This window comes from Nelusetta ayraudi, unplaced genomic scaffold (assembly GCF_046127955.1).
Source record: "Nelusetta ayraudi isolate G7.1 ecotype Tasmania unplaced genomic scaffold, CSIRO-AGI_Nayr_v1 ptg000135l, whole genome shotgun sequence".
Lineage (NCBI taxonomy): Eukaryota > Metazoa > Chordata > Actinopteri > Tetraodontiformes > Monacanthidae > Nelusetta > Nelusetta ayraudi.
In genome coordinates, this window is record NW_027466185.1 from 3,351,037 (window position 1) to 3,375,033 (window position 23,997).

Here is a 23,997-nt window from a genome sequence, read left to right on the forward strand (position 1 = left end):
CGTGGGACCAGGAGGCGGTCCTGAATGCCCTCCTCCCCGCTTCAATGATTACATCTCCTTATCTCCATTGGCCGGAGCCATAGGTGTGTCGGGGGGAGGAGTGCGTGTCACTGTGCGTGCGTCCTTACGCTACTTCCGGTTGGGGGATGTTTCGAGAGCGCTCTGACGGAAGGGAGATCGGTGAAACGGCGGACTCAGACGTGTGTGTGTGTGTGTGTGTGTGTGTGTGTGTGTGTGTGTGTGTGTGTGTGTGTGTGCGCGCGCGCGCGCGCGTCTCTCCCTCCCTCTCCCTCTCCCTCCCTCTCTCTCCGTGTATGCGCTTTGTGTGTATGTGTGTGTGCGTTTGTTAAGCGTCCCTCCGGGGGCCAAAACGCGTCGCTCCGCTTCATTTCAGCGCCACTGACCGGAGGGCAGGAAACGACGCTCCGGATGGCTGTCTCTCAGGTAATCTATGTCTTTTTTTTAAAAAAAAATATATATATATATATATAAATAAATGAAGAAAAAAAAATCTAAAACGTCTGTTCTATATCGTGAAAGTTGAACGCAAGTTTGAGAGAGTTGTGAAACACAGCGGCTGCGTGGTCGTAGTGTCCGCATCACCAAAGGCGGATTATCGCGCTGTTTGCTGTCAACGGCGGCGGTGGGAAGGCAAACTCTGGCTTTTTAAAGTTGTGTGAGTGGGGAGGCCGTCGTGCTGCAGAGAGAAACTGGAGCAGCTTCTTTGATTGTGACACAACTTGAATGAAATATACGTCTTATTGTTGTTGTTTTTGTTTTATGCACTGTACTTTTAGTTGCGGTCACGTGGTGAATAACTCGATTTTAACAAACAAACAAACAAACAAACAAACAAAAAGGTGCAGCTCAGTGATCACAGAAGTTTCCTCTTCCCCTTCTGACCTAAAGATAGCAGCCCCGTGAGTGCAATGCTGGTTCCTCCGGGACTTTAAAAGACAATGTCCTTTGAGGTGTTGGGGAAATGTGCGGGTCTTGGGTTGGGGGGTCGTCCACGAAGAAGAGGGGAAATAAGCCCGCCTCTGTTAGGCCAAGATGTTGTTGCTGACCTACATTAGATTTAAAAGCCACCCCAGCAACATAATGCGTAAAAAAGGAAACAGACTCAATAGAAAGAATACCTTGTTTCCAACAAGGTATTTTGAATTTCAAACAATTCACCTAAAGACGTGAACAATCGACCCAGCCGGCAGCTCTGTGTTTTTTTGCATGGAAGGCAGGCAGAGTTCAGAGCAACAGCATGGAAGTTTGGTCCCTGCATATTTTCCAGATTTTTAATGACAAGCTTGACCTCAGTGGTTGGAAGTCGCTGGGCCGCAGCCAGCCAGCCAGCCAGCAGCCCAGGCTCAGCATCTGTCCAACACTATTTTTGAAGAGCACAATATGCTTCAGATGAGGCCGACTTGTTTAAGGGCCGCCCCCTCGATGAATAAGGATAGACAGGAGTGAACCAGCTCAGGTCAACCAGTGTCCACGCTCTGAGGCGGTCGTGACTGTGCACTTAACCTACTTCAAATAAGTCCTTATTGATTATTTTGTCTGAATTTCTTTTTCTCCAAAGTCCTCAGTGGTCAAAGTTACATTTCCGCTCTCACTGTATTATCTAATATTTTGCTCCTATTTGAGTCAGACTTTGCATCCCCTTAATATGAGAGATAACCTGGCTTGCTTGAATCTGTTGGAAGGTGATTATTTTGGGAAAACAAAGGAAGCTGATTGGATGGACAATCGGATTTCTTTTTCTTGCCAGTTGGCCGAGTTGTTATCACCTGACAGTGGTAGACAAACCGTCAGTGCTCTTCAACGTTTTGTGTCTTTGTATGATGATTTTTTTTCTTTTACAACCCGGCAACCAGCAGTGGTTACAGGGTTTTGTCATCACGTATGGGAAGTTGAGGGGATGTGGACCTCTAATGCATTTTTTTCAAACATAGCAGGTTTTTTTTTCAACGTGATTGAGCCTTTAATCTGTGTGCAAACAGAATTTTAGGTCCAACAACCCAGAGCATTTGGAAGAAAAAGAAACAATCTCCGGGGTCGGAAAACTTTGCTTAACTGCCCGCGTGTCCACAGTAAACCTTGTTTTGTTTGCTCTTCTTTTGCCCTATTTTTTTTTAACATCATCCTTTTTTATTTGATGCACCGTCATGTCCAGAAGCGGCACCAGACCAAACTGCAGGCTGAACCTCTCTTAAAAATTGACTTTTTTTGTGTTGTTTTTTACATTTTGCACACAACGATGCACATCCAACCTCCCCACTACATGTGAGATATGATTTTGGCATGATGGCATCGTGGTTTATGAACTTTTTCAGCTTCATTGTCTGCACACATGGCGAGGACCCTCCAAGTGCAGCACCGTTCACCTAGATTTCAACACTCCTCTTGTGTAACCGGAAAGAGGGGAGCCGGGTTTTTAAAAGTCGGGAGCAAAGACCTCACGACCAACTAAAAAAAGTAATAATAAGTAAAAATAATAATAATAATAATAATTTCCAAGGCTGTTGACTGACCCTCAGCTCTCTATGTTTGATCATAAATCGTTGTGGGAGCCTTGAGGTGAACTGCAGCTTGTACTCTTAGAAAGTCAAAAATTCAGGTTGAAGGTCCCGTTTAAATGGAAATTCCGTCAACCGATATATTCCTACGATGACATATGTCGATGATCTATCAGTGACCTCCATAGAAATAAAAAAAGAAAATCCACGTTTTATGGCCTTTCGCTTGCTTCACTTTTCAGAAAATAAGACCGGCTGACCTTTGGATATCAGCTGTTTGTGATGTCACAAAGTTACCAACTCCTCTGCGAGGCCAGTAACAACACGCCGTGCCCCTCGGTACAACATCAGTTTTATTGAGCGGGGAGCTAAAACCAAGTTTTGCTGTTGTTGCAGGAATCTGTAAATTTAGGGCAAAATGTGCTGTTTTGTAGAGGTTCATGATGCTGTTGAGCTAATTAGCCTTGAGAGGCTGCTTGACTGGAGTCCGGAATGAATATCTGAAAACCAATATATAATATCAGAGCTTTAGATAACACAGCGCACTGGATTCTCAGTCCACCGTCCATTCCTCAAACAGCCAGATTTCATACCAGTAACAACTCGTTAAGTCTGTGACAAGTGGACAGAAAAGGATTCCTTTGTACAAAAAGAATCAGGACTGCCCTGTCGTTCAGAGCTATCCTTCAAAGCACGGCCTCTCAAAAATACATTTAAAAAAAAAATGGAATTAACATTGAAGTTAGCTGAATAACGTATGTGTGAATAAAAACGTCTAGGATTCGCAGGGAGCGGCTGAGCTGCAGCGACCTTCTCCTGTTTTCTCTGTTTTGCCGTTTCGACACATTTCCTGGCATTCAACAAACACGTAAATGTGTGTTTCCACCGCCTCTGGCAGACAGCGATCCTACCTTTTGCATTCTTCGAGGGGTGTGTCACCGTCTGACATTCGTGCTCGACAGGTGTGGCAGGTGTTTGACTCAATCCTCAAGACCAATAAAAGAAGAAGTGTCAACGCTTACTGTAGCTGGACTTTAAAAAAAAAAAAAAAAGTTTTCTCACTAATCACCTGATTATCGCCATCGCTTTTGGTCATCCAAACCTCTCGCCCTCCCTCTTCATCACCGCAGCCACACTGAGCGAGGCCTCGTCGCCCCCCCCCACCTCCCACCATCCCACCACCGCGACCCCCCTCACCCACCGCCATGGCCGCCGATGTTTTTTGCCCTCCGTCCCCCCTGGGGGACTCCCTGCTGGACAGCCCGCTGTGTGGGGACCTGATGGACGACCTGCGTGACATCTCCCGCTCCATAGGGGACGACGGGCTGGGGTTCGACTTCCCTGAGTACCAGAGCGTGGGCTCGGGCTCCGAGAGCTGCTGCGCGCTGGGTGAGTTTGCAGCCTTCAGTTGACTTCAAAGGTCCCATATCGACAAGACTCGTGAAAAGTATTCACATTCCGTACTTAAGTAAAAGTATGGATACTTGTGTAAAAAAAAGAAAAAAAGTACTCTGGTAAAAATAAAAGTGCTGATTCAACTCCTATACCCAATTAAAAATAAGAAAGAACGGGTTCTGAAATGTACTTAAATAAAAAGTAGAAGTGTTTCTTTGCCATCAATGAAAAAATGCATTTGTTGATCATTTTGCACAAATGAAAAAGTTATGACAGAATAATCTTGATTGAATCAGTGAGGCTCAAGCCGAGGTAAAATAATCTTCCTCCAAAATATCAACAACATAGTCCAAATAGCTCCACTTCAAGCAACTACAGCAAATTACTTTTAACAGAATTTGTATCTTTTGAAGTGCTTACATAAAACAAGTGCATCACCAGCATGTTTTTGCAATGTAAGAAGTAGAACAGTTACAGATAGTACATATATTTATGTATGTATTTTTAATAAATTTTTTATAAAAAAAGCAAAAAGTTAGAAAAAGAAATACCTAAGAAAAGCTAAGACACTTTAAAAGTATAGTTACGGTATAGTAAGTATTTGTACTTTGTTACGTCCCACCTCTGTATTCTGTTGCAAAACTCTCATTGCTAGAGTGAAACAATAATAATAATATTAATGCATTTGTAACACACTTTTCATTATAAAATCTCAAAGTCAAAGGTAAAAACAAAATAAAGGAAAAACAGTGTAAATCAACACAATTAAAACTTAATCATCATTCAGAGATGGAGAAGAGGTGAACAAACAAACGCCAGTGTATCTCCTCTCATTTACCTTTAACACTCAAAAGCCTTTCTAAATAACGTTATCAAGGCAGCTTTAATAGAGTCCAGATCCTGTTGGTCCCTCAGCTGGGTGGGGAGGCTGTTCCACAGGCGTGGTGCGGCTGAGCTAAAGGCTCCGTCCCCCATGGTGGAGAGTCTGGAGGAGCCACAGCATCTGTGGGAGCGGGTGGAGGTTGGTGGAGTGATAAGCTCTTGTAGATATGCAGGTGCATGTCCAGTGATGCATCTCTGAGTGAGCAGCAGGATTTTGTAATGGATCCGGGTTGAGACAGGGAGCCTGTGCAGTGTGCGCAGAATGGGGGTTATGTGTTTGTGTTTTCAGACTATGGTCAGGACCCTGGCAGCGCTGTTCTGGAGGTATAGCAGCTTCTGGATGTTCTTGCCAGGAATCCCGAAAGAGCCCGTTACAATAGTCCAGCCTTGAGGAGATTAAGGCATTGGACAAGCTTTTCTGCATCTGCTGTGTTACTTATGCTCCCCAGAGTACGAGCTTTTAGTTTGTTTGCTCACTTTTTCATAAAATGTGCTGAACACCCACCCCCACCCCAAACACAGGGTCTGATTTTGTAGGCAGATGTTTTGCAACACCCTCCAGCCACTGCCTTCACTCTGTACCTAAATAGCAGGAGGCTGTCAACATAGGGCTAACCATGCAGTTTTTTTCCAGATGGTAATTTCCAAGGCTGCTGAACCGGACGTAAAATCCTAACTGTCAAATAAAGACGGGAGAATGCTCATAACATGGGACCTTTAAGATTTAATGGACTCACTGAGCGATAGAATCATCGCTCTTTGATGCAAAGCAGAGATCTGATCCTTGCACTCAACATCGATCCAGTTGTCTTGAAACAGGAATTTTTCCTTTTGTGCTCAGTGTGTAATCTTCACTATTGATCTTGTAAATGTGATCCGGCGGCTCGTTGCCCCTCAACTCATTCAAGATGAAGTCTCAAGCCTCTTATCACATCATCACCTGCTCGTTACGCATCTCCCTGGATAATAAAATGGTCCTAATTGCAGATCCAGGGTGTGATTAAAGTAATCAAAATCTAGTCAACTAAACTCTCTCTTTCCTAAGCGAAAGACTCTTATTCTTTCCAGAAATAAATAATAAATTAAAAAAAAAACTGTTTCAGCATGCCTTATAGCAGTGGTTCTCAACCGGTGCGGTCTCAGCACCCACCTACATTTTTTTTCCTTATCATAGTCACAACCCAAATTCATTCCACAGCACTCAAATTTAATCCACAAAAATAAAAACGCAAGCCCACTTTCTATCTCCATCTATCCATTTTCAGTAGCTGCTTCTTCCTGAGCTGTGGGTCTTGGGGGTCTGCTGGAGCCTCTCCCAGCGGTCATAGGGTGAAGGCAGGGTGAAGGCAGGGTGACACCCTGGACAAGTGGCCAGTTCACCCCAGGGCCACATTGAGAGAAACAACCATTCACTCTAACACACCTATGGACAACATAGAGTTTCCAATTGACCTCACCTGTATGTTGTGGACTTTAGGAGGAACCTGGAGAACCCAGAGAGAACCCAGGCAGACCCAGGGAGAAGACAACCTTCTTGTTTTTAGGCGGCAGCACTAACCACTGCGCCTACGTGTCGTGGTTGAAATTGAATTGTGTGTGTCCTGCAAAATACATTACATACAAAACATTTTCCCTATAAATATATACATTTAGAAAATACATATAATTTAAAATACCTTTAAAAAACAAAACAGGGAAACTACCCACAAAGCCACGACCCAATCAAAACAGTTCCACGACCCAAGAGTGGGTCGTGACCCACCAGTTGATCACGACGCGATTGCAGCAAATCTTTTTTGAAACTGATTGACTAATGACGAGCGCCACCCCCCTCCTTTGCTCTGCAGATTCCCTGACCCCGGCACCGAGCCCAACGCCACCCGCCGCCAGTGAGGTGGCGCCGAGCTCGGATGTTGGCGACAGCGCCATCGCCCCGCTCAGCCTGGAGTGCCGGGTGTGTTCGGACAAGGCGTCGGGCTTCCACTACGGGGTGCACGCCTGTGAGGGCTGCAAGGTGAGACCATTTATATTGTCTATTATGTTTATTATGTTATACTGCACAGAAGAAAAAGAAAGAAAAAAGAGAACAAAGATATTAGATTATACTGCACTATTGCACTATTATTATTATTATTATTATTATTATTATTATTATTATTATTATTATCATTATTATTACAACTACTATTATTATTTTGCTGATGTTATTATCATTACTATTACTGTTAGTATTATTATCATTACATACTATAAATACTTAAATGAATGGGATAGTGTCATACTTTGCATTCCATTGGTTGCAACTAATTATATTATATTATATGATATGATATTATATTGGACAGTATTGGATAACACTTCAAACACCCTTATCTGTATGTGCCACTTTTTAAACTCTTTTTTGTACACTTTATTCCTCGTACTGCACAATCCTGTCGGGTTCTGCCACACCAACATTTCACCGCCATGTAATGTTACGTGAATCTTTGAATCATGTAGCTACATCAACACTGACCGGCTTGTTGCCGGGTGAAAATGTGCCAAAGGTGAAAGGCACCAAGTCAAGCTATCACAGCGTGTGTGAATGTGTGCGCGCGACGCATGTGCACACACACACACACACACACACACACACACACCCAAAACATGGCTGCCTCGAAGGCACCTGACCTCAAGGCCAGTGGAAAGTTTTTTTTTTCAGACGCGCCGTTGGGTCATGTGACTGGCGGAAGGACGTGGCGGCCTTGGCTGACTCGTCACCTCTTCCCCGTTTGGCACGGTGCCCGACACTGAGTGACACCAGCAAATACACTGAGCCTGGCCCGCTCATCACCGACATGCATTCAATCTTATCTCTTAAGGCAGTGTTTCTCAACTGGTGGTTCGCGACCCCAAAGTGGGTTGCCGCGCTGTTTTGATTGGGCCGCATCTTTGTGGGCAGTTTCCAAAAAAAGGGATTTTAAAATCTATATATTTAGAGAGAAAATGTTCTCTATAAATATATCACTACTAGAGATGGCCCGCCGGTATTATACAGCACATAGTGCTAATATTACAATTCCCAGAATGCTTTGCTGGTATTTTGGCGCAACAATCGGGACAAGACGTTCATTGAAGGATATTATGACTACTTCACTGGTTTGTTGTTGTTTATTTTTACATTTATTATTAGCCTTGGAAAAAAGCTATTGTTGAAATTTAATTCAGAAAGATTCAAATAAAGAAGAGGCATACAATTTTTGTACATTTTACTTATTTCAATGATGTTTTTGCATTTTGAAATTCAATTTTGCATGTGTGCAATACAAAGTTACTTATTGTATAGAATTAAGCTTTGCTTGTTCCATATTCATGTTCAATCAAAACTTGTTTGGGTCCATAAAAAAAAGTTCACTGTTCTGTTTGGAAGAAGGGTTTTTCAATCAATATCAATGTTGGCCCACGATTTTGTCCAAATTCTAAATTTTGGCCCCACTGTGTATTTGAGTTTGGCACTGCAGGCTTAAGGGATGAAATTTCTCGCAGCCTCACAGCTTCCCTGAGCTGGACGGCAGGCCGCCTCCACTAATCCTCCAGCCGTTGTTTGCTGTCTTTTGCCAGACTTTTTTGAACTTGTGACACTCAGGCCGCGCTTTAAAGTTTTTCCCTCCACCCCTACTCCACCACAGCCCCCCCCCCCCCACCCCCCACCCCCCCCACCCCCCCGTCAAGAGCAGCTGCTATTGCGGCTGAGGGCTTTGACTGACTTTACGCAACGGAGGGCGACTCTCGTTATTAAGAAAAGCCAGTGCCTTTTTTTCAGTCTCTAGATTTTTCTTTTTTTCGCTCCCTCCACCATGACCGCTTGCCATTCTCTGGGAGAAAAGCGGCGGCCGGACTGTGAGGAATTTGCTCATCCGCCTCGATGACCTCCGTCAGAAAGCGTTTTTTTTCTGGCCGTCTCAACAGGGTTTGGCTAGAAAATCCATCACCTGCTTTCCGGGAATTCCTTAGCGCTTCCATGTGATTGACGGATGCCTCGCCCAATCAATCCCCTTCCGTGTTTGTTGTTTCCCGCCCCCTTTCCGAAGGCTATCTGCGACCTTTCGACCCTGACGGATGCACGAGATCGATTCGATTGAATCCAAACGGGTCTTCACCCTGTTTGTCTCTTTTTTTGTTGTTGTTTTTTCCAATTTGCAAGAACGCCCTCACGTCACAAACGCTTTCCGACAGGGTCGAATCCAACAATGACGGCCCCCTCTGATCTGCTCCTCTCATTCCAAATGAATCCAGGCAGGCTGTCAAGGTGTGTTTGGCTCTCGGGGGAAATACACAATATTTCAGGTGCTCGGTGGCGGGAACAAGAATGGAATGCGGCGCGTTTTGTGTGCGAACTTAAGGGGAGGCACAATTGAGCAACGGTGAGCTAATCGCTCCACCGTCCGACTCGTGAGCAGTTTGCTTCTCCCAGAGGTTTTTTTTTTTTTTTTTGCCCTGAAGGGGAGTGTTGCACAACCGCTCTTGCTCACATGTTCCGGGACATGATGGCCCCCGCCTGTGGCTGTGCAGCCGTACAAGCACGGGCTTGCCGGCTACATGCGCAACGTATCAATTTCTTTTTTTACAGCCCGCTCTGCGGCCTGTCGGGCTGAGGAAGGGTGAAATACAATGCAATTGGTATTAGATGTGGCATAGTAGAAAAGTACAGTAGAAAAAAAATAATTTGTGTGAGGTGTCAGTGCTGATAGTAGGTTTTCAGTGGCATTCAGAGTCATTGCAAAATTCTTAATTGAATTGAATTGAATTGAAAGCCTTTAACCCTTTGTCATTGTATTTTTCAGAACAATGAGATTCAGAGTGCAACTCCACAGGGTACACACAATAAAATAAATTCAAAAGAATACACACACAATAAATTAAATAAAAAGACTACAAAGTAAAATACAATAATTTGAAATGCAGTAGTAATGGGTTCACAAGCAAAAAAATAAATCAAGCTTCACTTATTTCAAACGAAAATTGTTCCATACAGCAGCACATAGATGCAGTCACCTCAGTGTTAGGATGCAGGATGTTGGGTGCAAACGTCCTTCCTGCTGTCCTGTCCTGTCCTTCGATATCAAAAGGTTGAAGAACGTCCCTCCCCCCAATTGTAACGCCAAAGCTTGTTGTCCAAAATTGACTTTCTCACGATATTCTTTGTATTGACAAACTCTGCTTCCGCCAGGGTTTCTTCAGGAGGACCATCCGGCTGAAGCTGGAGTACGACAGATGCGAGCGCAACTGCAAGATCCAGAAGAAGAACCGCAACAAGTGCCAGTACTGCCGCTTCCACAAGTGCCTCTCGGTGGGCATGTCGCACAGCGGTGAGTCCTTTGACCTTCAGAGTGCAGATGAGTGTGAGCCAGATTTCACTGGCTTGCGGACGAAAGTGCCAATTGCTCGGCTCGCTAAGGGCTAAGTTAGCTGCTAACTTGCAAGCCTCCCTTTGAAACGTGTCTTGGCATTGCTAACCCTTGAATCCTTGCTCATCCATCTCGGCATCCTCCAACTGAAACGCGTTTTGGGTCCTAAGAGCATCATTAGCTTCCTTCTGGTTGTGATGACACCAGGATGTGAAATTCACGCACACTCCCCGTGTGTGCGTGAAAATGAAGGCAAGTGAAAATGAAGGCAACTCCTGACCTCGCTTGCCTGTCCTGCAGCAGCTCTCGTTTTATCAGAAATAGCTGGCATTTTCATACAAAACTATACAACAAACAAGAGACTTTACTTTACTTGACTTTTCATTGGCTTTGGCAAGAGTTTAGCACAGCTCTTGGGTTTAGCACAGCTCAATCTGGCTAAAGTACTTGCGGTAAATTGAACATGTTCAACAGGTTTGTCAAAAACTGCATTTTGAATTTCCCTACCACTTTATGCTAACTGCTAACTGCTGGCCTTGGTAACCCTTGAGTCCTTGCTCATCCATCTCGCCGTCCTCCAATTGGAACGTGTTTTGGACCGTGAGTGTTATTAGCGTTAGCTTCCAACTGGTTGTGACGGCACCAGGATTTGAAAGTTCCTGCACACTGCCCCGAAAAACCACCGAAGAAGAAGACTCGAGTTTCGAAACAAGAGTTTCGTTTATCATCCCGACCTGGCTAAATTAGCTCCATCAATGTGAACATGATGAACAGAAGGTTCATCTTGACTTTCCCTTCCACTTCACAACCACGCTCGGCTAGCGACCGTGAGCCGCGGCCCCCTTTTCTAACGTCGCTGCAGAAACCCTGCGAGCAATTGTGCTGTTACATAAACGCCCCTCCCTCCTCTTCCCTCCCACTCCCCCCGCCACCCACTGCCAGTGTCCTCACTTGACCGCGCTTGTGGGCCCCCTCTCAGGATTCCTCTCAGTGCCGCCTGGGCTCTACTTTGCCCGTGTTTTCCCGCGCTTCAAACGGAGCGCTGCTCCCCTTCCCCCACTCCTCCCCTCTGACACTGAGAAAAAAAAACACAGGGTCCCCTCGTACGAGCTCCACATCTGGCCCGTCATGTGCATCTGCAGCCGACTGCCGAAAGGGGGTCATCGGGTTTGTTGCGATACCCTCCCACTGCAGACGGAGGGAGCAGCGCGAGAAACCCGAGAGGAAGGAGGGAGGCGTGTTGTCCTCGGAGGAGGAGGGGGAGGAGGAGGGACGAGGGGGAGGAGGGGAAGAATGTGGGGCGAGTGTTTGTCCGTGCGATCGCGTCCCCCCCGGCCCCCTCCTTTGTGCTTTTTGCAATCAAACAAATAAATAAATAGATAAATAAAACAACCAAAAACGCCTCTTGTGCTTTGCCATCTCAGCGATCCGCTTCGGCCGGATGCCCCAGGCAGAGAAGCTGAAGCTGAAGGCGGAGAGCAGCAGGGTGGAGAAGGAGGAGGCGAGCCCCATGCCGGCCGACCACAAGATCCTGGTGCGGCAGATTCACGAGGCCTACGTGAAAAACTTCAGCATGAACAAGGCCAAGGCTCGGCTCATCCTCACTGGGAAGAGCGGCAAGCCGGTAAACAAGTAGATCAGTTGTGTTCGTGGTGTCTTCGGGTTTCAAATGGATCTGTATCTTTCTTTTGACCTCAGTAAATACAGACAGATGCAATAAAACACTTATTTCTAAATACTTTTTTCAACACTTCTTACACAGACATGTAAAGAATTTGTATATGTTTTTAATTGCTGCTATAACTATGCAAATTTCCCTAACATGGGATGAATAAAGGCATTCCTATTCTTATTCTATACATGGGACACGTCTTTATCAGCTTATCAGTTATGAGGCATGACCGACCTGTTTCATGTCAAAGGTCAGAAAAACCTGTTTCTGTTTCTGTTTCAGAATAAGAATACGAATGCCTTTATTTATCCCACATTGGGGAAATTTGCATAGTTATAGCAGCATGTACAGTGCAAAGAGTGAATTAAAAAGAAATAAAGAAATTATATGTATATGTATATATATATATATATATATATATATATATATATATATATATATATATATATATATGTATATATATATATATATATATATATATATATATATATATATATATATATATATATATATATATATGTATGTATATATATATGTATGTATATATATATATGTATGTATATATATATGTATGTATATATATGTATGTATATATATATATATATATATATATATATATATATATATATATATATATATATATATATATATATATATATATATATATATATATATATATATATATATACACACACAAATTATTTACATACCTGTGTAAGCGTTAAAAAAAATAGGTGTTTTTATTTATTTATTTAAGTTTTATTGCACCTGTTGTGAATGTTGTGGTTCAGAAGAGTTTTATACTGAGATTAATAGAAAGATATAAATCCATTTAAAGACGGTCACAATTATTCCCATAAAGAACCAGGTCCAAACTCCACGCCGTTCCTTCGACCACCACCACCACCACCACCATCTTTGTCCTCTTGTCTTCCGCCCCAGCAGCCCTTCATCATCCACGACATGGAGACGTTCCAGCTGGCTGAGAGGACCCTGGCGGCCTACATGGTGAACGGCGACAGCGCCAAGCCTGAGAGCGGCCAGGTAGTGTGCGGGGAGCTCCAGCAGAGGGAGGCGGAGGCCCGGCTCTTCCGCTGCTGTCAGAGCACGTCGGTGGAGACGGTAACGGAGCTGACCGAGTTCGCCAAGGCCGTGCCGGGTTTCCAGAACCTGGATCTGAATGATCAGGTGCGTTTTTTTCTCAGGATGCTCAAGAGGTTGTTGTTTTTTTTGTATGTGTAATAATAATAATAATAATAATAATAATAATAATAATAATAATAATAATAATAATAATAATGATGATGATGATGATGATGATGATGATGATGGTGGATTGGATTTATATAGAGCTTTTCTTCATCTTGTTGATCCAGATGCAAAAAGTAAAAAGTAAGATGTGGTGTGGACAGGACCGGCCCCCTTCCCGTCACTTCCCATCATGCCTCTGTAATTCACGTGATGCATCCAAAGGCATCAGCCAATCAGAATGAGCCGAGACATGGCACGTAGGAAGCACAATGTTATGCTAGGAATAAAGTATTTTCTGGGGTTTTTCTGGCCTTAGTTAAACAAAAATGTGAATATTAAAAGTCTGTAACTTAAAATCACAAAATAGAAAGTTTTTTTCAGAACCATTTTACAGCCCTTTATTTTTGCATTGCAGTTTATGGGAAAAAAGGCTTTTTGGGCTGAACTTTTCAGGGTTTGGCTGTAGTACTTTGAGTGTCCACTAGTGAAGCCCCGTATTTGAGCCCTGATATCAAGTTCTGTGAATATATCCATGGAATAGGGAGTAACTGTTCTTTTGACAAAAGAGCCCACGGGAAGTGAAGTACGTGAGACAAAAGTTGGTGAGCCAACCAATCAAGTTTGAGCGCCTGTGATTGGCAGAAGAAGTGACCTTAGCCTCGTGTGAGTCAGTGGTTGACCACTGGTTGGCCCTGTGGTGTCAGAACTATTTTCAAAGCCAGTCTGTGGTAAAGCAATAAAAAAAAAAGGTGCTGATAACACTGTAGTTTTGGACTGTGAACGTCTGGGGATCACACGGTAGACGTTTCCTGCAATGCTGCAACATTGTCGGGGAAGGAGGAGGACCAAAAAGCAGATTGGAAGATTGGAAGAGCGCAATTTTGGTTCAATTTGATGAAAAATATCAGCGACTTAAGAAGAGTCGCAGCACGACATGGCCAATGTACTGATAAAACCCAATGCAAATGCATTGTGCGTACCTGTAACATCACCTGGGCTCACAACCACAACTGGCATTCCCTATGTCTACTTCCTGTTTTTTTTGGCACAGCCAATAGGAAGCCGCAGCGGATAGCTGAAAAAAAGCCAAGCAATTGAGCTTCCACTGTTGAGGGTTAGAAAAAGTGAGGACAGAAATATCCCGGACCTTGACCCCATACCTCCATATGACCTGATGAACCCAGGTGACCCTGCTGAAGTACGGGGTCTACGAAGCCCTGTTCACCCTCCTGGCCTCGTGCATGAACAAAGACGGTGTGCTGGTGGCCCGCGGCAGGGGGTTCGTCACCCGGGAGTTCCTCAAAAGCCTCCGGCGACCCTTGAGCGACATGATGGAGCCCAAGTTCCAGTTCGCCACGCGCTTCAACTCCCTGGAGCTCAACGACAGCGACCTGGCCCTCTTCGTGGCTGCCATCATCTGCTGCGGAGGTAAAATGTGCAACTAAAAAAATAAAAAAAAAAAAAAAATCTTTTCTTAAAAAAAATAATTAAAAAAGCCTATTGCTAGATAGCTGTTTAGCAATAGCCCCAGTAACTTGATTTTTTTTTAAGTCCTTGGCATAATTTTATATGTGATGTTTTAGTCTCATTTATGCCTTGGATGTAGCTGTTTTTTTTTTTTTTTTAAATAACTATTTTATATCTATTATTGCTGTTCTTTCATTGGGCCTTTGTCTCATTAAAAAGAATTCCATGGCACGCCACCAACCAAATATATTCTGAAATTACACTTTTTTAGCCTAATAAATACAGTCTCTTAATGTACTTATACTCACTCAGTGTGAAACCTGGGCCTGTTTGGATGCACACAAAGCTGATATCCTGGGAGGAATTGAGAGAGGAAAATAGACTCACGTTCCTTTTAAAGCATAGTCACTCAAAAATGAATTGTTATTATTTTTTTTAGACCAATTAAATTAATTGGATAATTTTTCACGGCACATCTGACATTATCTCACAGTACACTATTGTGTTGCGCCACAGTAGTTAAAAAACACTGCCTTATACTTAGCTATTTTTTTAATGCCCTTTCAATGGTTTTTAATTCTCTTAAGTACTGAAGCACTTTGAGATAATTTATTTGATGTAAAATTATTATTATTATTATTATTATTATTATTATTATTATTATTATTATTATTATTATTATTATTATTATTATTGTTGTTGTTGTTGTTGCAATCGCTCCCACCACAATAGCGAACCACCTTCACGGTCGTCGTCCCCCTTCCCTCGCAGACCGCCCAGGCCTGGTGGACGCCCCGCTGGTGGAGCGGCTGCAAGACACCATCGTCCAAGTGCTGCGGCTCCACCTGCTGGCCAACCACCCCGGCGACAACTTCCTCTTCCCCCGGCTGCTGCAGAAGCTGGCCGACCTGAGGGAGCTGGTGACGGAGCACGCTCAGCTGGTGCAGGACATCAAGGAGATGGAGGACACATCGCTGCACCCGCTCCTGCAGGAGATATACAGGGACATGTACTGACGGTGTGGGGAGGGTGAATGGGACTTGATCCATGGGACTTGTCTTATCAGCTGACAGTTGTCGTGAGCCGACCGTGCTGAGCAGCGTAAAGATTCTTAGACAATCGCCCGATGACGTAGAAGCCTGGAATGCACACACACACACACACACACACACACACACACACACACACACACACACACACACAGTACGAGAACTATTTGGGAATGTAGGGGTAAAAGCACTAAATTAGTCTGGAGTTTTCTTGTCGTCCGAAAAGGTAGAAACGTCACCTGTGCGGAACACAAACGTCTTCCTAATATTTACATTATTTGTTCATGCACCAGGGACCTTTCCTGTACTCCTCCGACCATTGATGGATTAATTGCCACTCATTGCCAGGTGCCATAACATTTTGAATGTTTCCATTAAGTGCCTGTCAAGTGCCTTTAGCGCGCCCCTCCCTGTACTCACAGCCCGACGCTTGAGCTTCATTTCTAAGACTAAAAATGTCGCCGTTAGATCAGGGAATTTTCTTGCATGAAATCATGAAATGGCAGGTAGTGGAAAAGCGGAGGATTGTAACGCAGGGAAAAAAAAATAGACGGATAATGTAAGCAGCTTCCAATGAAAAATACTGTTATCTGTTGAGTTGCATTATATGTCAGTCTATTTTTGTCTTATCTATGTAAACAAGGAATGTTTGTTTCAACCCAAACCAAACTCATCGGGACCTTGTTTTGGGGCGGAATAAACCCTCGGCGGTCAGTAGCTAATATTTTGACCACAAACACGTTTATCTGTTGAGCCAGTTTGTGTTTTGTAAATGTGACGGAGAATGTAGTGAGCGCGCGGCGCAAGGGACGTGTGCATGTGCAGACAGCGGAACACATAAACAGACAGAGCCTCATTCGCTGTACGAGGACTTTCCCCTCCAAACACACTGCACACGTGTTTGTGAAGAGTTGATGTCTTGTGAACAATAATAATAAATGCTTTTGCTGTTCCAGTTAAAAACAATCATAACCCAAAACAGAATAAAGATATGTATTTATTTAATGACCTTATTTCTCCTTTATTTGCTAAATCACATCAACATTAGCTCTGGATAACTCCGCTAATTGAATAAACGTTGGAATTTGCTGTAATACTGTGAATAGAATCAAATCACACGTGACACTTGGAATAATCTTTAACAGCAGTAATGTTCTTAATTTTTTCTGTCAAGCCAATAATGTTATTCCCAACACTTGTGTTTTTTCTTCAGATGACGTGACGTGTACTTTGGCATGGATTTTTTAAAAAAATATTTTTTCTTTGCTATTAAATAATTTTATGATATTTATTCCGCCTTGTTTGCTACCCTCCAGGTGGATTTCATGCACACAACAAACATTTCCATTTTATTCCATATTAAACATATTATTTGAAGCATATTCATGCTGCCTTATGTGGAACATGATGATTTTTTTTTCTAAATAATCTAAATATATGTGAAAACTGGGATTAATATATATATATATTTTTAAAAAAGTTAAATGACTGTAAAATTGTTATTATTTTAATCAAAAAAGGGGGAAAAAAGAGAAGAAATACGAGCATTCTTAAGGTCGTTCACACCCCAGTCCACTAGGTGGCGGTGCAACATCATGGGAAAAAAAATCTACCACTGGCAGAACAACCAGGAAATGCAGTTGTTTTCCCCCTGTCCCGAACCGAACTATGGAGCCGACTTTAAGCGAACTATCTCAACAAATATTTACATGCCAACTGTGTGATTTGAGCAGCCCGTTTTCTTACTACGGCCAGAAACCACCAAACACCAGAGCTATTGTGTAAGTGGACAGGAAGTAGTTCTGGAGTGTGTCGCGCAAAAGCTAATGCTGTTAGCTGCTAATATCTGAATAAATGCAGTTACGTTACCAGCTGTTCATGCCCTAACGCAAACACACACACACACAGCTTCAGTGTCATTGTGTAGTTCTGAAACTCGACCCTAAATCCATTAATTTGCTTCGCTCTCGTTCATTAGGTTGCTTGAAGAGTGTTACGTGACCAAGGACCCCTTTAGTCCGGACAAGGAAAGGTTTTTAGTGCTGGGCTCCGACTGCAGTCTGTGCAGAAAGCTAGTTTGTGTTGGATCGGTAAGAAGGCCTAATTTGTTTTGTTTAATTATTCCACTCGTTACTGATGACGATTAAGTAACTGTAATTCGCTTTCCCAATTAGATTGTTGGGCTTCTAAACCCACTGTGTTGACAACATTTTGCAGTTAAAATAAGGGAACATCACAAATGTGGTTCCTTGATAATTTGGTTTGGTACGTGTATTAATAGATAAGATATAAATTAAATAATTGATGCTGGGTGTATTTACTGTTTATGTGAAACTGAAAGCGTTTGCTGCATGATGCTTATTTCCCTCCTCCCCTTGTCAGGAATGCAGTCTCTTTTACACCAAGAGGTTCTGCATGCAGTGTGTGAAAAAGCACTTGGACCAGTTTCCCCATCAGATCCAGGCTGAGCTGGCCAAGAAGAAGCAGAGCTCTAAGGCCACCGTCTCGTGACGTTAAGACTGGAGGTCCATCATCTGCACACGGCAACAGTAAATAAATGTCCAGTAAACGCCTCTCCAAGAGACAGAAGTATTTTCAATCATGCCATGCGAAAAGGACAGGGAAACTGAGACTTTATTTAAAGTGTTCTTTGTGTTATCTGTTTTGTTTGCACATGACCCAGTCCACTGATTTACTGCAAATAGAAATAACTCAGATTTTTTTTACATGTGAAGTTGTTTTAAAAATATATGATTAAAAAAAAACTGCTTTTTTTTCTTGTTTTTTTTTTTTTAAAAGATCATTAAAGTAGTGTTTTACCTCCTGTTATTTTATTTTTCCACCAGTAACACTGTTTCCAAGTATAGTGACATCTTGTTTTTCTATTATTCAGAAAACATCTTAGAGCAATGGTATTTTTACAGGGTGTGCTGCAAGGAAAGACGTATGATGCCGCGGTTCGCAGTGTAAACAAACAAATAGCTCAAACAATAACTCTTTTGTGTTTGTTCAATTGTGGCCGTTGCAAAAATTTTAATGTGACCTTTTTTCTTTTTTTACTTAAATGGGTGAATGATTATTATTCTAATCAACTGTTTTCATCCATGTCGACGCGGTGCACTGTTGACTTCTGTGAAGCCCTTACCAAAATAGCTTTTCTTTGTTGTCTTATAACTAAACCGATGAACCCTGCGACCTCTCCGTGCTGGCTCATGGCTGTTTTTTGTTTTTTTTTATCGTGAGTCACAACGTGTGACTTATTTGCTACAGTTGCATCATCCCAGTCGGTCACACTCATCAATGTTTTTCCAATTGCAAACACGCTTAAAAAATAACTAAATCAACCCGTCAAGCTGTTGTTCCGTGTCACACACTTGTCTCTAAACCAATCCAGTCAAGGGTCAATCATTCATTAAAAAAATGAAATAAATTATATATATGTATATATTTATACATATGTATATATATATGTATATATATATATATATATATATATATATATATATATATATATATATATATATATATATACATATATGTATATATATATATATATATATATATATATATATATATATATATATATATATAAAATATTTTAATCTCCAGTGGTGCATAGTTTGCAGGCGCGTAAACACGTTCTGGATTTGAGTGCAAGTGTGGCGATAACATTGATACAGCAGATGGCCTCGCTGTATGCATCACGAGATGTTTGACTCCTTTTTTTTTTTTTCCATGGATTAATTGAAACAGCATGGCCTCCGAGGCCGGCCCAGAGATTTTTTTTTTTTTTTTTTTTTTTTTTTTTTTTTACTGGCAACCGCCGCAGAGGAATGCAGAGTGAGGCTCGGCTGCAGAGTTGAGCTTGGGACATGGCTAACAAATGTGCACAATGAGCGCCTTCCAGCTGCAGATGCGCTTCGCTCTATGGCTGCAGGATCCCTGAGCGTCTCTGCGCTGTGCAGGCAGCAAATTCAATAACCTACACATCGACACCGACTCGTTCTCCAGTGTGCGTGCGAGGGGAGGGAGGGTTTTTAGGCGAGCTCCGATGTCCCTTTTGCACCACTTTCTGTTTCCTCCGCCACCATGTTCATGAGCACAACACAAGCAATTAGAAGCAGTGAAGCACATAAACCGCCCCTGTGGCACCGGCGGTGAAGTCTGACAGAGATAGGCACTGTGCCAACCATGACGGAAGACTCTCTACGCCAGGGATGATGTCATCGTAATCGGAGGGAGGAGGAGCCACTTGCGGCTGTCGTCGTCGTCGTTGTCCTCTACACGCACAAACACGCACTCCTGTCGCACAGTAACCGTGTGGCTACGTGTGAACTGGCTTGCATTGATTCAATCAAAGTTGCTTTGGCTTTGAAGCCTTTTAACTGGCAATGTGTGGGTGATATCTGTCAGCATTCACACTGATTCCCTGTGTGATTGAGCAGCCTGCAGGGAGGCAGACCTTCAATACGGCTCATTTTACACTGCATGAGCAGTGAGATCGAGTGATATCTCAGGTACCTGAGTGTGTGCAGGTAAGTTTCCAAGCCCTTTCTTCTTTTCTTTTCTTTTTTTAAGAAACAAAACAGATATTTGCAATCAACACAAGAAAACCTCTAGGTTTCCAGTAATGGCTGATTTAGCTCTCTGTTGACAGCCCCCCCCCTGCAAAAAATAAAAGAATGCTGAAGCCGTCGCCTCCCGTGTGTTTTTTGAGGGTGTGGCCGTGTTCGTTCCCTTTGTGACGTCACGAAGAGGCGATTCTGCACGCACGCGAAAACTTTGAGATAGGGTGGGGGACGGTGACGAGTGAGTGAGTCGAGACTTCCCGTGGTTTCTCTGTGTGCGAGTGTGGCGGACGGTGCACGGTGAAACATTTCCCCCCCTTTAAATAAAATATTTATTTAACAAGTCGCAGAGAATAATTAGGCCACGTTCATGTGTGAAAGTTAATCCAATCGTGAGCCGTGTTGTTGTTGCCTTCTCTCCGCCGCTCCGCGCGCGGTGGGCGGTCCCTCAGCAGACCAATGAATCGCGTCCCTGTTTTAAATAGTCCTTTGATGTCAACTTTTGTTCCTCACTCGCAGCTCCGTCTAACGCCATGTTGGCTGTTATGACTTGACTTGTTGTTTTCGTCAGCAGCTCCCTTTACTACGGACCTGACAGGAGTAGCAGTCTGTTTTTGGGGAGGGGAAGGAAAATTAAACTACCTCCTGCGCTCGTTTTTGGAGTCTCGGCTTTTCCTTCTCTCTCTCTCTCTCTCTCTCTCTCTCTCTCTCTCTCTCTCTCTCTCTCTCTCTCTCTCTCCCTTTCCCCCCTTTTCTCCTCCATTTCTCTCGCCGCGTACGCATTTTTTCTTTTGGAGGATACGCGCCGTTCCAGTGACTTTGCATTTTAAAAAGCGGAATACTACGTGAGGAAATACGAGTTCCCTTGGAAGGTTGCGGCTCTTTGGCGAGTGAGCGATTTTTTTCTTCTTCTTCTCTCCCCTCAATCATCCCGACCCCTCACCCTTCGCTCGCCATCAACACCACCAGCACCACCGCCACCCCCCTCTCCCTGGATTGTCACTCGCTCGTCCAAAATGTCAGATGTCGGCCTTTCCAATGCGAGCCCGACGTTGGAGAGGGTCGATGCGCGGCAGCCGGACGCCGCCAGGGCTCCGGTCCGCAGGGCGCTCTTCGGCTTACCTGACCGGTCGGAGGTGCGTCGCTATTTGAACGAGTCGATCCAGGAGAGCGTGCGGGAATTTCGCGAGGAATACAATTTCGACCCGGTCGACGAGAGGCCGCTCACGCCGCGCAATTACGAGTGGGAGGAGGACGACAACGCGCCGGACTTTTACCGCAGACCGCCCCACGGAAGCCCCGGAGCCCGGCAGCGGGATGCGGACTCGTCCGGGGAGGACAGCCGAGCCTCGGGTGCCGAGGAGGAGGCTCGACAGCCGGAGAGGGACGGCTCCAGGAAGAGACGGTCGGGGAATTCAGGTGATTTTCGCGCGCGCGTGTGTGTGCAGTGGTCCTTAGGGATGTAAAGGGGGGACTAGGTGGGCTTGGGGGGCTCGAGCTGCACCGCAGTGCAAAGGGCGTGGATCAGCAGTTCACAGTGTGTTGGGGAGTTCAACCTCAGGGTACCAGCAGCTCGGGTCCGGGGGGTGAGGAGGAGGAGAGGGACCGGAGAAGTTCCTTAAGACGCGCTGAAAGTCACTTGACCTCTCGTCAAGAGTTGACGGGGCTGACAGCTCGAAGGCGTATCGCTCTCTTGTTTACGGAGCGTAGCTTAGCCTTTTCTCCGCCCATGTCAGGTTGTCCGCTTTTTGCTTTAGTAATTTATCGTTTTATATGTATACACACATATAGTTAAGCACCCTCGGCTTAACTTAACCAAACATCTCGCCTTGCCCCCCGCCAACAGGTGACCGTTGCCATGGCGAAGGTCCGAGCAAAAGGTCGCACAGCGAGCCGGACGACGACGAAGAAGAGCCGGGCAGCGGGGCGCCTCGGGCGGCCACAGCCGCGGAGCAGAGCGCGGCGGCCGCGGAGGTCCCATGAGAGCAAAACGGCGCCAGGTAAGGAGACGTCGCCGCGACACCGACCTCCACTGGCCCCCGTTGTGACTTAATAACGCCACTTTTGACGCGACCGCATCGTGCTCTTGTATTCGGGGTGCTTGATCGCGTTGCCAGCATGTTTTACGAGGAGCACGGGTCGGAACAGCTGCACGCAGCTTCACGAAACGACACTCGCCGCGTTAAAACTCTGCTGCCGCGCACTCAAACCACTCGGAATCGCCGCATTAGACTCGATCGCGTCGCAGTTTGATATTCGGCTGTCATGTAGGGCGCTATAAAGGCTTTACTCGTTCGGTAATAGTCAGCCAGTAGCTGCGCACAAGTTTTATTTCCTGCACGAGGATACCAGTACGCACATCAACCAAGGAAAAGAAAAAGTGAAAAATAATATTTCGCATGCAAACGCCCGTATCCTACGCACTCGAAGACTGTTCGACCCTCGTGTTCCAGCCCTTTTCTCTATTGCACCATTCAACAGCCTGTTTCCTCTTTTTTCCACCCCTCCATGTCTCACAGAGCGGGGCGACCTGTTGCTGGTGGAGAACTGCAGCCTTTCTCTTCGTTCTGACTAAATGTGTAAAAACAACAGCAGCAGCAGCAGCCCCGTGCTAAAGAAGGGAGGAAGGAGAGGCTGCAGAAGCACTGAATACGTACACTATCATGTTTTGGCACTCATTTCAAGTAAAAGAGGAAAAAAAGAAAGAAAAAAGATAATGCCTCAAAAGCAGCAGACAATGTAGCAGTGTGCAAATAGATTTTTGCTCATCTTATTATTATTGTTTTTTTTTGTTGTTTTTTTTTTACATCTACTACCTATGTTTCAGATGTAGCACATAAAAGAAGAAAGCACGTTATTGCTTTTCATATTTTTTCTTTTTCGTTCAGTGTATTTTCGTGTGTGCGTGTGTGTGTGTGTGTGTGTGTGTGTGTGTGTGTGTGTGTGTGTGTGTGTGTGTGAATTTGACTCAGGAAGTTGCAGTGCAATTTCCAGCAGAGAACTTTTATTATGTCAAACTGGTGTTGTATCATTATTCAGGTAAATTTGTTGTACTTTTTTTCTTTTTATGAATGCAGATTTCAAACGTCAGGGTTGTGTGGATTTGTCTTCTCCTTCTTCTCCTTTTAAAATTTTTTTTTTTTTTTTTTTTTAAACAAATTCTTTATTTGTACCAGTGCTATGTCTCTTGTTTTTGAAGGCCCTCTGATGGTCACACTGTAAGTTCAGTCGGGTCCATCTACCTGGGAATAGCCATGTCAGATAAACGTTTACATGCAAACATTGTTGCCTTATCTTCCCATTTCCTAGTTATATGTTTCATTTCTGCCAAAGTCTGTGCCTTCTCCTCAGGGGGGGTGGGTGTGGGAGGGCGGCTAATCTGCCTAGCAATATTCGACCAAATTTTGTTCTAATTCTTTTTCTGACAGTGCATCGCTCATATCCCTTAGAATTAGCATCTACGTTTTAATCATATGATTCATTTTTTTCTCTCCCTCCAACAGTCACATTTCCCGTCTTCTCCTAACAAGTGGTGTAGTCCAGTTCAGCATAAATAAAACATGTTAGAAATCAACGGGACTATTTATGCAAATATGTGAATCAAAGATTTGTGGTGTGGAATTCATGTGAAACATGTAATTGCACTATTTTTTTCCCTTCTCCCAAAGGGGGGTGTTTCAGAAAAAAAGTGACACCTCCCTGGTTGGTGTGACCCTTTTGAAGTGTACCTGTGTGCTTTTTTTTTCTCAAAAACACTGAAAAAAATTCTAACTTATTTATGTTTCGCTTTTTTGTTGTTGTTGTGAGTGT

The 23,997-nt window shown here is 44.0% G+C and overlaps 3 protein-coding genes across 4 annotated transcripts; all 3 read left to right on the forward strand.

Moving 5' to 3' along the window:
• Positions 1-394: 394 nt before the first annotated feature.
• pparaa (peroxisome proliferator-activated receptor alpha a) lies at positions 395-15,644 on the forward strand. 2 transcript variants are annotated; one of them, XM_076012222.1, is made up of 8 exons: positions 395-444; positions 3,647-3,905; positions 6,641-6,807; positions 10,003-10,141; positions 11,605-11,804; positions 12,795-13,040; positions 14,288-14,531; positions 15,342-15,644. In XM_076012222.1, the coding sequence occupies exons 2-8, from the start codon at positions 3,722-3,724 to the stop codon at positions 15,584-15,586; spliced, it is 1,425 nt and encodes a 474-aa protein (XP_075868337.1). In that variant the 5' UTR covers positions 395-444; positions 3,647-3,721; the 3' UTR covers positions 15,587-15,644. The 2 variants fall into 2 exon arrangements, with proteins under 2 accessions (XP_075868337.1, XP_075868338.1); XM_076012223.1 differs by having other exon boundaries at positions 12,798-13,040.
• Positions 15,645-17,204: 1,560 nt separating this feature from the next.
• On the forward strand, positions 17,205-18,820 carry cdpf1 (cysteine rich DPF motif domain containing 1). The gene is made up of 3 exons (XM_076012224.1): positions 17,205-17,400; positions 17,598-17,709; positions 18,002-18,820. The coding sequence occupies exons 1-3, from the start codon at positions 17,288-17,290 to the stop codon at positions 18,128-18,130; spliced, it is 354 nt and encodes a 117-aa protein (XP_075868339.1). The 5' UTR covers positions 17,205-17,287; the 3' UTR covers positions 18,131-18,820.
• A 1,680-nt stretch (positions 18,821-20,500) lies between these two features.
• Positions 20,501-23,334, forward strand: cdkn1ba (cyclin dependent kinase inhibitor 1Ba). The gene is made up of 3 exons (XM_076011271.1): positions 20,501-21,606; positions 22,034-22,187; positions 22,707-23,334. The coding sequence occupies exons 1-2, from the start codon at positions 21,204-21,206 to the stop codon at positions 22,168-22,170; spliced, it is 540 nt and encodes a 179-aa protein (XP_075867386.1). The 5' UTR covers positions 20,501-21,203; the 3' UTR covers positions 22,171-22,187; positions 22,707-23,334.
• The last annotated feature ends 663 nt before the right edge of the window (positions 23,335-23,997 follow it).

Coding starts and splice junctions, on each gene's coding strand:
- cdkn1ba (XM_076011271.1), top strand. CDS start 21,204: ATGTCAGATGTCGGCCTTTCCAATGCGAGCCCGACGTTGGAGAGGGTC. Junction 21,607..22,033: donor GAGACGGTCGGGGAATTCAG/GTGATTTTCGCG, acceptor CCCCGCCAACAG/GTGACCGTTGCCATGGCGAA.
- cdpf1 (XM_076012224.1), top strand. CDS start 17,288: ATGGAGCCGACTTTAAGCGAACTATCTCAACAAATATTTACATGCCAA. Junction 17,401..17,597: donor CCAAACACCAGAGCTATTGT/GTAAGTGGACAG, acceptor CTCGTTCATTAG/GTTGCTTGAAGAGTGTTACG. Junction 17,710..18,001: donor AGCTAGTTTGTGTTGGATCG/GTAAGAAGGCCT, acceptor TCCCCTTGTCAG/GAATGCAGTCTCTTTTACAC.
- pparaa (XM_076012222.1), top strand. CDS start 3,722: ATGGCCGCCGATGTTTTTTGCCCTCCGTCCCCCCTGGGGGACTCCCTG. Junction 11,805..12,794: donor CTGGGAAGAGCGGCAAGCCG/GTAAACAAGTAG, acceptor CTTCCGCCCCAG/CAGCCCTTCATCATCCACGA. Junction 14,532..15,341: donor TGCCATCATCTGCTGCGGAG/GTAAAATGTGCA, acceptor CTTCCCTCGCAG/ACCGCCCAGGCCTGGTGGAC.